The following is a 12,957-nucleotide window of genomic DNA, read 5'->3' as shown; positions in this document are numbered from 1 at the left end:
TTTCGCGTTTTCTATTTACCTCACTCGTGTGTCACATTTCGTTTCGAGCACACAGTAGAGGAATGCTGTGTTAAATATGGGGTAAATTTGAGTCAAATGAATGGACTTATTTGTCATTTTAACTCTATATTTAATTTCCAACCACTTTCAAACTCATCCGTCCGGTTTATTTATGTGCTGGTTTACAGCAGCAGCGTAAACAAACCACCATGGAGGAAGAAAAATATAGTTAAAATACCTTCAGACGAGAGACTTCAACGGTACTTCTCTTATTCGCTTTCGATCTGGTGGTTTTCTACTTTTTAATTGAAATTATTTCATCCTGAATTTCCGGAGAGGCCTGTAAATGGATCCAGCGGCTTTGCGTGAAAGTCCTGCGGGTTCAGGGGCTGCTTTGGCGGAGGAGAGAGGAGGAAATCGGGCGCCGGAGGAGGAGGAGACCGGTGAGGGACGAGAGGCTGATGGAGAGTCCGAGGAAACTGACCTTGAGAGTAGAGACTCCAAATGTCCAGATGAAAACTCACTACATGGAAAACTGACTGAGGAGGAACTGGATCCTAGAATCAAGGTAATGTTTATATACTGACACAGCACTGTTCTCTGAAGATATTCATTCGTTTTTGTAAACTATTTTGCACTAACGTTAAAGTTAATACGCTAATAACGTTAAAAGAAAGAAAAAAGAAGGAGAGAAAGAAAAACAAAGAACAAGAGCATGTATACATAACTTTTACGTTATCATGGAGAAGATGAGTTTAGCTTATTAGGCAACGTATATTCACAGTTCTGATCGCTTTACGACTTGAAAGTCCTTTAAGAGTTTCAATATATATATATATTTTTAAATCAGCCTTGAAATGGAAGATGTTAGGCTTCCTCTCCGACCATTTACACTTGTGTGTATGAAATTTGCCTAACAGATTTAACATAAACAGGAGATTCTTATCTATATCTTTTTTATCTATGTAAAATATTTAAAATCTTTTTTCTTAATAATAATTCCATGACCACTTAGTATATTTAAATAGACATTCAACATCAAACCAGAAATATCTAACATGCACAACTTTACTATCAAAAAACAAATGCATAACAGTGTCAACATCCATTCCACAAAAAACACACGATTCAGAAAGATCAACTTTATACCTCTTGAGAAACTGGTTGGTTGGATCTATTTTATGTGTAATTTTAAAGTAGGTTTTACTGACTTTATTAGTGACACAGTATTTGTTGTTGTAAGTCCAGGTCAAGTTCCAATTAATATTCTGAAATTGGTTATTCCAAAAGTACTTGTGTCTAAAGGTTGCAGGACAATAACCAAACTTTTAAGAAATGTATAATTACAGTTTCTATTTTGATAGATAACATACAAGAGCCTGCCTATAAAAATTAGATAACTGAATGGCCCGGGAGCTTATTAATTTCAAAGTCACACTTTAAAAGAAACTCTATACCACTGACTTTTCCAAAAATAAGGTTTGGGATTATATACCATGTTTTATTTTTATGTTTGATATAATGTTTAATCCAATTCAACTTAAAATTGTATTAGAAGTATCAAAATGAAGCACATTCAAACCTCCTTGATTATATGAATTACATAAAATATTTCTATTTAAATAGTGAGGTTTGTTTTTCCATATGACATTTGACATCCCTGAATTTTTTTTTTTAAATAACTGATTTTGGTACATCTAATACTTTAGCAAAATACACCAATAGTGATAGACCTTCAGTTTTTGACGAAAAAAAAAATATATATATATATAATAAAGAGGTAATAAAAATAATAAATCAAAGTGCATTTTTGATAAATGAATAATTTGAATCCCATTATTATCACACCAGTTTCTAGGTCACACTTCTTCAGATTAAACCAGCAACCTTTAATGAGTAGCCAAGATAAGGTACCTATCATTTACTGTGTTTCTTTGTCCAGGAGGAACTAGAATGTCTAAATGAGACCAGCGAGGAGATCAACAAGATGGAGCTGGAACTGCAAGTATGTGGACATTCAGACAGTGCACTTTGGACAATTCTAACTTTAAGGACATTTTGGATATTCATTTACTTCAAAATATATGCTTCTTGTTGCTCATTGTAATTTACACTCACTTTTATCCAATAAGACTATAATCTTTTTTTTTTTTTTTAGATGTACTTGAGATTAAAGCTGCAGCCTTTGTGCTACTAGCTTAGCTTGATTATTAAACATTAGTCAACCAACACCCAGTTTTATAATAAATTTGATTAAAAGTATTATATTATATTATATTATATTATATTATATTATATTTTGTTATGTTATATTATATTATATTATATTATATTATATTATATTATATTATATTACATTATATTATATCACACTGTATAGACATTTTTATTATAAGATAAAAATATAATTTTTAATAATAACATTTTTAGTATATTTATTACTATTTGTTTATTTATTTATTTATTAATAAACCACAAGAATCAACAAGTTTCTTCACCAAATAAGTAAAATAAAAAAAAGTTTCAAGTTGGTTTTAGTTTATGTTTTTCTTAATAGTTTTAGTTATGTTAATAATACATTTTAATAATAATTTAAAATGGTTAATGAAATATAATATAATATATTATAATGTAATGTTTAAAATAATTTTATTATATACAGTGCCCAGCATAAATGAATACACCCATTGCAGATTTTTCTTTTTATTTATGCTTTCTGTAGTATGTAATACAAAACATTTACTTGTTTACATTAGATTAGTTAGTACTGAAACCAAAACTGGAGCTTATCTAACAAAATAACTTAAGATCCTAGTGCCAAAAAATTGTACAGCCCAACAAATATGTGAGGGAAAAACCCTAAATAAATAAAAAAAAGTCGAAAATATTAAATAAATAATCAAGAGATCTGTAAAGAATATTCAATTTAGTTGTGTAGTTAGTATTTTTTTTTGCAAAACTTTATTTGAATTTAGATGTATGATTTTTCTCCTAAATATTTTAGATGACCAAACAACTTTTTTATTGATTATTACTGTAATAAAACTGTTTTGTATCAATACACCCAAAATATATTACCTATATTTGCTGAGAAATTTAAAAATATATATTCTCTTAATAGTATTTTTAAAAGTTGTTGTATATGATGTGTTTTGGTGTCAGTACAGCAGGATAAAATTTTACTTTTAAACTTTTTAAAGTTTTATTGGTTAATAGCTGAAATAAAAAGATTTTAAAAATTGTTTCAGTTTAGTAAACCACAATAACTCTGCCACTAACCCATATAGTAAAGATAAGATATGTTTCATATTTATCATTATGTTCTAGATGCCCAATAAGATTAACAGTCATGATGTATTTGGCTTGATGAACACATTTTATTTTATCAATAACCTGTCGTGAATATCATGTGATATTAAAGGAAAAAATCTTTCTTTTTTGGTCTTTAGGAAGTTCGGTCCAGCCACAGAAGGATAATGAGTGAATCTGTGCTTAAACTGAAGGCCAAAAGTTCAGAACTGGGTTCATGCATTGAGAAGGCCAGACCTTACTATGAAGCACGAAGAAAAGCAAAAGAGGTAGCATTTACAAAGACATTTATTTGACAAACACTACACTCACAACTCGATTATGGAAAAATTATAATCACAGTTGTAATCAGGATTATTTAAAATGATTCTAAATTGGCTAAAACTTTTTTGATTGATTTATTTAAAGAATTTGAACTTGTATTTTGTTGTTTGATTAATGATAAGCACAGCAGACAGCAGGAATATAGGACACTGTCACTTTAAGAGCCACACGGATCCAATTTACAGTTACACATGCTTTTTTTATTTTCAGAACAAATGAGGGTTTGTGGGAATAATCACTAAACATTGCATTTTGACAAATTTTTGCGTGTGCTTGACAATTTAGGTGCACTAAAGCGGATTTTACATGTTTTATTTATTTTCTGGTGCTTAGCTCAGCACAAGTTCTCTTTTGCACTTTTAAACACATACATAAATCTAATAAACTTTAATAAATCAATATTGTAATGACTTGACTGATTTACACATGAGATTGCACTTTGTGGATGAACTAATCCCACCACTTTCCAGCAGTGCGCATATCTTTTTATGTGGATTATTGCTTTTTTGTCATTTGTTGTAGGCTAAATTTAATTGAATTTCGATTAATTGCACAGCCTCAGTTGCAATCGTCACCTTATCAAATCCTGTTATTTCAATATATGACTGAATTAGAGAAACAACAGGATTTTATTAGGTGAAACTGTTTCTTTAATTCAGTCCCAACTTCCTCTTATCAAATCCTGTTGTTTCTTAAATTCAGTATGTGATTGTTTTGACTCCTAGGCCCAGCAGGAGACCCAGAAAGCAGCACTCAGCTTTGAGAGAGCAGTTTCCATGCACTCGGCTGCTCGAGAGATGGTTCATGTGGCTGAACAGGGTCTCACCGTAGTAAAAACACTGGATCCAACCTGGCAGGAGATGTTGAATCACGCTACCGCGAAGGTAGTGAAATATAAAGTCTTTCAAAATTTGAAGAGTTCAAATGCAAAAACCTCTAAATGGCATCTGAATTTTTCTTCTAAAATAAGCATTTTTATCCGGCTCCTGTGTGTAGGTTCAGTAATATCAATTTTATGGCAAAGAAAAAGCCCTTTTTGTGGTCTTTAAAGTGAAATAACTAAACATAAACAAAAGAGGCTGAGAAAAATATTAATTTTCAATGGAAATTTTAGACGGCACTTAGAGGTTTTTGCTTCTGAACTCTTCCTTTATTCCTCCCTGTTGTTTTAAAGCCACTTAAAAATAAATGTGTATAGGAGAAACATGTATAAGCGTCTTTATGCGACAGTATCAAAAAGCATATTACCATTCTGCTTATGTTTGTGCTTATGCTTATATTTTTGTAGTGTAATGGAAATGCAATCTTAGAATCAAGAAGCAGCACGACTGACAAAAATAATTGTATTCACACAAGCAAATAAGAGGATGAAAGGATGATCATTTGCATGCACAGGTGATGTGATGCGCACTGTTACAATATGTTATATATGGTCAGCAGGCTGAGGATGGGAAAGACCATGTATGGTCAAATTGTAATTTGTAGTGTGACATCATTGATATACGCAAGCATGTGAAGTAAAAGAAAGCAGAGAAAACCTGCTTTGCTGAAATTCCTTGTTTTAGAGGGATAGTTGATTACCAGAGTGAATTAAGCTTAAACATGCACGACTGTTTAAAAAGCATGCGCACTCCCGTTTTCTTATGCGAAGCAACCGTGCCTGGAAATGCAACTGGTGAAATTGGTTCTCTTTGAAAAAGACTGGACAAAACGTGATGCTTGTTCACCCACAGTCCTGCTGCTCTTAAGAGCTTCAGATGTTTAAAAAAATGTCTTTTTGTAAGCAGCAGCAGTTGCTGCTTTTGCTTTAACTGTTCTTTGAACAGATTATTGATGGGCTTAATGTTATCCATGTGCATGTGATCATCCTTTTATTATCACACACATCATGTTTTTCACATGCTTTCTTTTTTCTTACAGTTATTTTTGTTAATATGGTTTAATTATAATTTCTTACAATAGCATTGCTTTAATAGGAGATTAACTCCCCATTTATTTATGTGTAGTTAACTGGTGATCTGAGATTTTTAGCCAGGACAGATTACTGTGCATAGCTCTAGATGCATGACAATAATTCTTTTTTTTTTATATGTCAACTGTTTTTTTGTTTGTTTTTTAAAGAAAAGTTTTGTTGAATAAAAAGTGCATATATACAGCTATATTTAGTTTGTTTTGACACATTATTTAAAATTTGCGGCTAATTAGATATTTGTTTTTTATTAATTCATTAATTCATTTTTCTTAAGTCATGTGAAATAAAAACGAATTGTTGTTATTTGCTCATGCTTTATCCAGCGAGCTCATACACAACACACAAAAAAGTGAAAGTAACAAGGAGGCACGTGGACAAAAAATCTAAATCAAGTAATTTTAGCATGTCAAAGTCAAATTTCTGCACGTAAAATGTATTTTCCAAACAACAAAATTGTGGCTAGTGAAAAGGCGAGTGGCTAGTAATGTTGGAAATCTACTAGCCACAGTAACTGGTGATCAAAAAAGTTAATGTCAAGCCCTGTTTATAATATAGATATAAAATGATACGTTACAAATTCAAAATACCAATACAAAAAATTAAAGAAAATAAAAAGAAACCTGCATGACGATCAGTGTTCACAAACCTGATTTAGATCTTTGAAATCTGTTTAAATCTGTTTGCTTATTTAGTTCAAGCAGCAGGTTGTTCCAAATCACAGTACCTTGAACTGAAAATGTAGTTCATGTAAATGTGTACATTTCCAGCCAAACATTTGGAAACATTAATAATATTTTAAAACAGCTCTTCTGATCTCTTCACATGGCATCTCTACATTTGACTGTATAATAGACAAAAAAATAGAAATAGAATAAATAGAAAAAACTATTTTGAATTTAAATATAACATCTCGCAGTATTAGTGAGTCTTCAATCAAATAAATGCAGCATTAGTGAGCTTCAGAATTATTGCTGGGTTTTATGTACCTACACCGATTATATTTCACCCATTCACCCACAGCATTGCTCATGAGTGATTTGAGTCTGTTGTTGTGTTGTCCAGGTGAACGAGGCTGAAGAGGAGCGATTAAAGAGTGAGCACGAGCACATGCGCGTCACTCAGCTGTGTCAGGAGGCTGAAGCCCGAGTGCAGGAGCTCCAGAAATCCCTTAAGAGAGCCATCGTCAAGTCCAAGTCTTACTTTGAGCTTAAAGCTCAGTTTAATGACATCCTAGAGGTGCGTCAGCGTTTTGTTATAGTTCTTTAGTGTTGGTGTGGACAAATATGACATGTGTGCTGCAGTTTAATGAACAAATGAAGCAAAAAAGAAATTCAACGTTCCTGTCGTTTCAAAGCCACTTTTAAAAAAAATATTCAATATAATAAATGTGAATAAGAGAAACGTGTATAATCATAGTTTTCAGTTCAGTTTGGTTAGATATATGATCATAAAAAGTCTTAATTTTAAGAGATCATGAATATCAGGATTTAAAGGTCACCTATTTTACCCCTTTTTCAAGATTTAAGGTGAGTCTTTTGTGTTTCCAGAATGTGTCTGTAAAGTTTCAGCTTAAAACACCCATCAGATTATTTTTTATACCTTTTAGAATATTGGAATTGTTAGCTGGTTTTGTGGCCTGTGCCTTTAATGCTGGTTCTACCTGCCCACCGTTCCCACGTGCCCCTCAGAATGTGCCTCAATCTCCGCCTCTGCTGCGTCAGATAAGGCTTGTTTAAGATGGCCAAAATCTGCGCAAAATTGATCACTGGAGATCACCGCAATGCATGCCGGTTAGAAATGTGTCTGAGTTTTGTTCGCCATGCTCTGATGTCACGCTGATGTGCGCCAAAAACCTCGGATTGAGCAGTCGGCAGCTGTTGCTCTCCAAAGACTGCGCTCACCAAAGCATGATGGGAAGCGATTGGCTGACGACACAGCTGAATGCTTATTGGATGAGACTGACACATTACACCTTATTCTTTATCTTGTTTTACTAAGGTTTATACCTGGCTTTGCTGAATACCTTTTTTGTATTTTCGTTGAAATTTAAAAAAAAAGTCATAAAAAGCATTACATATGGTTATTTATTTAGATTTACACGCAAATAAAAACAAAACACATCTTTGTAAAAACATAACGTTACCTATCTAATATAACTAAATGTTACTAATAACCCATTAGGATGTGCTTGTGCTGTATTTTATTTATCTCTTATATTAAAGTCTGATTTGTTGTCATTTTCACTTTTTTGTATATTTGTGTGAATTTTGATAAAAAAAAAAACACGAACGCGATCTCCACCACTGATAACGTTTCCAGGCGGCAAAACAGCGAGATTCGGGAAGTGTCCGACTTCTGATGTATATTTTGAGCCCTCCTCTTACTGAGGACACCTGCTCTCGTCAACAATGCAGTCAAGGCGAGGCGCACCTCAAACGAGCCTATTAACAGTACAGTGACAGACATGAAGGAAGCAGATCTCCCGTAACTTTTGTGAGAAATAATTATTTAATGTATTTGTTATGGAGTTAAGTTAAGCCTTTCTGCGATGAGTCGCACACAATGTCGTTAAAAGGTTCATGCACACACACACACACACACATTTACACACACATACAGTGCGTGCGTTTAACTTTGCACTGTTTTTGCAAAGCAAATCATGATGATTAATGATCACAGAGAGCTGAGCAGATTTTTTATTCCCGGTTGGTTTGTGCACGTCCTATCTTGTTGATGTGATTATACGCGTTACTACGGAGACATGTTAATACGTGGCTCTCAATCAATTCGGTGGGTCGAGAAACCGTACTCCTGCATCATGTTGCGATGGGGCTCAAAATGGGAGGGATTTGGATCCTATATTGACATCAGGAAATAAAAAAAGAGACTTATTGTGTTTATATTACCCCAATATGACTGTGGACACACTATACCTACACACAATTCTGTCCAAACTGCTTTATAGGTGCCCTTTAAGGGAATCAGGGAATAGCAGTAATTACTTTGCTGCATATTGTCATTATCAAATATATATAAGGGCTTGTTTAGATACAAAAACAGTATACCTAATTGTTAAACATTATCAGTATTTTTGGTTGCATATTAAATAAATATTTTCATGGCTTTTTAGGACTTTCCATTGACTTGAATGATTAAATTAAATTAATAAAATTATATATAAAAATTAAATAAATATTTAATTTTAATATTGTGTTTATTAATTGCACGTCTTAAAAAGGGTCTTAAGAGTCTTTCAGATATTTAGAAAAATAAATAAACAAAAAACCAGCTTTGAAGAACCATAAAAGAAGTAATTTAATAAATATGAACACATTCAAAGCAAAAAAGATGCATTGCATTCTATTGACCTTGTAGGGATAGTTTACAGTTTAACCCAAAGAATGACCAGTCTGGTAGATGAAGAAGAGCCGGAGTCAGAGATTTAAAAAAAATAAATTAAGTTTACTGAAGATAGTTCGCAGTTTCATTCGCAGAAGCCAGCTTCAACACTCTCAATGAGTTCCTAGGCCGCTCTGCTTGCAGTTTCAACAATCGAACAATTATACTCTTTACACAAGTCCAGAAAGGGTGGGATCCAGGTAAACAGTCCTCATTGGTTACAACAGAAATAGACAATTCTAAATACATGCGTCAAAGAAACATAGTATCTACTTCCAGATATGGATGGCCTTAATACGTGCGTCAAAGAAAGCATTGTATCTGTCTCCAGAGATGGATGGCGACCTGATGCCTAGAGGTGAGGTCGCCCTAAGTTATTAGGAGCTGATCTCCGACCTGTAAAAAGCTAAACCAGGAAAACAATAGACACAAACGACCATCTGTGTTAAAGACTTAAGGATGTTTCTTGTACGTTCAGCTGTGTTATCAGGCTGGTTCAAGACTGTTTCCATCAACAGTCTGCTGCAATATCTTTACTACACACAGTCTATCTCCACACAAAAAGGAGTTACATAAAAATTAATTATACTCAAAAACAGATCAATCAAACAGCTATAATATTATAGGCAATATCAGGACAACTAGAACAGGTGTCTTCTTCTCCTCTGTATGGGGAGAGAGAGAGAGAGATCTCCATGACTTATGACCTGGTTTGTGTGTTTCCTAAAAACAAAGTTAAAATAGACAGGCAAAAAGAGAAACAAGGACATAGAACATTCTTGCAGTAAGCAGTTTTAACTTATTCATTAGTTAAAATCAATTCAGTTAAATACTGAGAAACAGGATGATGAAAAGGATAAACGTTGGTCCATGATGAGACGGATTGGAAAGCAGAAATCCGAATCCTTCAACCTTATTCTAATATACGGAAACGGGCCTGTTTTCGCGATTGTTTTAGAACTTCCGATTCAGTTGCCTATGGGAGAAATGACTAGGAATAATAAACGGCAGAAAACGGTTAAGCTACTTGCTCTACAAACAAATTTTTGCATGACTATACAGACCAAGTAGAATAATATAATAAGGAAATATCAGTTTGCAACATTAAACAGCGAAACGAGCAGTTTTTAATGTCTAAAAATGAATGGAAGTGAATGAGACTGGAAGTTTTGAGTCAAAAAGATTCAAATGGCTGTGCCCGCTCGTCGGCGAAGAATAAGGTGAATAAGCTTGCCATTTCAAAACTGTTTACAATCTAAAGAATACAATAGATTTCTGCCCAACTCTTGCTTATAATCTACTGTTAAAGATAATGTTTTTGGTGCTTATATAATAATATGATTACTTAACTCCCTAAAAATTGTAATAATAAACCGCAACTATATGTATTTCAAAGTAAGATTAAAAACTAAAATTAAAGTAACTTTTAGTATTTTGCATAATCTCCCAAAACATGATTATGGGTAAATGATAGCACAATTTGATTTTTGTTTAATAAACTGTCTCTAAGATTATAGCAATGCGCTGTGAATTTACAATGTAAGTAAAAAAGAAATGTCTTTGCAGGAGCACAAGGCAAGAATTTTACAGTTAGAAGATCGTATTTCCAAAGCCAAGGTCAACTATTCCAGCACTCTGCGCAACCTGGAGCAAATCAGCGAGGAGATTCACGCGCAGAGGGGACAGGACCAAACGATGAACGGACCAATCAGCACGTGCAGTGGGCGGAGTCCTCCTGTAGGAGCAGAGACCGTTAGCAGCACAGGTACAGAGGGCGGAGGCTATATGAGACCAAATAAGTGGGTGCATGGAAAAGAGGGCATGGCTATTTCCAGGGAGTGGGTGGAGTCTAATCCAGACTGGGTGGACATGGGAAAAGGAGCGGTGACACGATCTGGTTCAGACTCTCTTTCCATGGTCAGCTTCCGGACCATCAAATCTGATCTTGAAAAGTATGACTCGGTCGAACATCTCAGTCGACTCAGCAGTTTTTCAGGGGAAGAAAGCGAGAAAGATGGGAAGGATAATAAGCTAAAGAATAACATCGACATTTCAGAGGAGTTCCTCAAACAACACATCAGAAGTGTCAGTTTATGATTGCGACTTTAAATAATAATGTTGTTGTTTTAATAGTTTTGATAGTTTGATTCTTGATTCTTGACTGACAAAGACACTTGTTTAATTTGTATTTATTGAGGATTTTTATTAGTACTTGAAAAGGAGACCGACCAAAATATGATAGTAATATTAATGAATATTATTTTGAACTCTGATTAAATAATTTTTACTCAACCCTTACATGAGAAATTTGCCCTCTTTTGGGTAGTTCAAAATAACTGACAATATTTGTACTGCCAGTAGTTCTCTTTTATTAGCCTAATTATTAAATACTAACACATATTTCCCTTCCATCCTATTAAGCACCTTTGTTTTTCTATGCAAATGTATAAAGCTGTATTTTAAGAACGCTTCGGATATTATAATCTCTGTAGCTGACATAATGATATAACGAGGCCGTTACGCTTTGTGGTGAACTTTTGTTTGCTTACTGACACTCTTTGAAGGTAAAACCCCATTAATCATCAGTTATGGCCAGGATCTAAAATGTCACTATCGTTTTCAGCTTATTTTTAACTTATCGTCTATTTATTTTAACATAAATCTCATGCTGACTTTGATAAGTGGGTTCACAAATAAATGACTAACACTGCTAGGTAGTTATTTCTGCATGCATGAGGCTTACTTTGTTTGTCTCATTTGCATTCGATTTATAACTATTGAAATACAGATCGTGTGCTGTTGGAGAAATAAAGTATTGAATGATTTGTTTTTAATTCTCAGGCCAGGGTTTGTAAAACGCCTGCCACTGAACGTGTTTTGCTGTTTCAGACAATCACTTTTTCTATATTTCAGAATTTATTTTGATTAAAGGAATTTGCAGGCATTATCAGATGCGGTTTTTCATGATCTGTGTGCTTTGTACACCTTTGCAAACTCAGCGTGAGCATCGAATGTTGTTATGTTGTTGTGTTTTGTTAGTGTTCTGTATGAAGATATGCACAGTGTCGTGACATTTGTGGCATCTGATGGAACAATAAATATGTGAAAATCTATATTGTTTTGACAATTCCTCTTTTTTTAAATACAGAATTTAAAGGGGTAGTTTATCCAAAAAAATCCCAAATCCCTTAACTTATTCCAGTTCAGTTTGAGGGTTTTTTTTTATTGATCACCAAAAATATATACTTAAATATATATATAGAAGGTATATATCAAGGTCCATTTGTTTACTTTAGCCACAATGTTGTAACCACGTTCCTCTTGACACTAGTTTGCTATGAGGTATTGAGGTACAAAAAAAAAGCCCCACCCCCTACTCCATATTGCATTACAGTTAAAGTGAAAAAAAGTCTCAGAAACTTTTAGTTCAGGCTGATGTTATCCAGATATTTCACATAGCCTTCTTTCTGGAACTCTAGTCTAAAGCTTCAGATACTACCTGTTAAAAGTCTTGCCACCTATCCAATTTTTTGGACCAATAAATAATAACTTGACTTCTAATTGATCATTTGGTATCAGAAGTGGCTTATATGAAAGGCAAAGGCCTCGACTACTATTTTACCAAAATAAGAAATTGAAAATACCAAAATTGATTTTTAATAATTTAATTAGGACAGCAAGGTCTGACTTTGCTTAGACAAAATCTTTGTCACTTAACAGAAGTAATGTACAGTATAGAATATAAAGTCATGCTGCAGTGGAAAAAGAATGAATATTGTGTTTGTCTCCCATAAGCTTGGAGGACTGCATCAATACATCTCTACAGTGACTCTAATAACTTTTTAATAAAGTCATCTGGAATGGCAAAGAAAGCTTTCCTGCAGGACTCCCAGAGCTCATCAAGATTCTTTGGATTCATTTTCAATGCCTCCTCCTCCTCCATCTTACCCCAG

General features: G+C 33.7%; 1 protein-coding gene across 1 annotated transcript; it reads left to right on the top strand.

The window, feature by feature from the left end:
- The first annotated feature begins 330 nt into the window (after nucleotides 1-330).
- Nucleotides 331-12,117, top strand: sh3bp5la (SH3-binding domain protein 5-like, a). The gene is given in 6 exon segments (NM_213160.1): nucleotides 331-568; nucleotides 1,943-2,005; nucleotides 3,450-3,578; nucleotides 4,359-4,517; nucleotides 6,668-6,841; nucleotides 10,571-12,117. Coding segments are annotated over 6 exon segments (1,278 nt in total). The 5' UTR covers nucleotides 331-346; the 3' UTR covers nucleotides 11,102-12,117.
- The last annotated feature ends 840 nt before the right edge of the window (nucleotides 12,118-12,957 follow it).

The sequence above is a fragment of the Danio rerio genome, chromosome 15, assembly GCF_049306965.1.
Source record: "Danio rerio strain Tuebingen ecotype United States chromosome 15, GRCz12tu, whole genome shotgun sequence".
Classification (NCBI taxonomy): domain Eukaryota; kingdom Metazoa; phylum Chordata; class Actinopteri; order Cypriniformes; family Danionidae; genus Danio; species Danio rerio.
The sequence above is the reverse complement of the archived record's forward strand: the minus strand, read 5'-3'. Positions and strand labels throughout refer to the sequence as shown.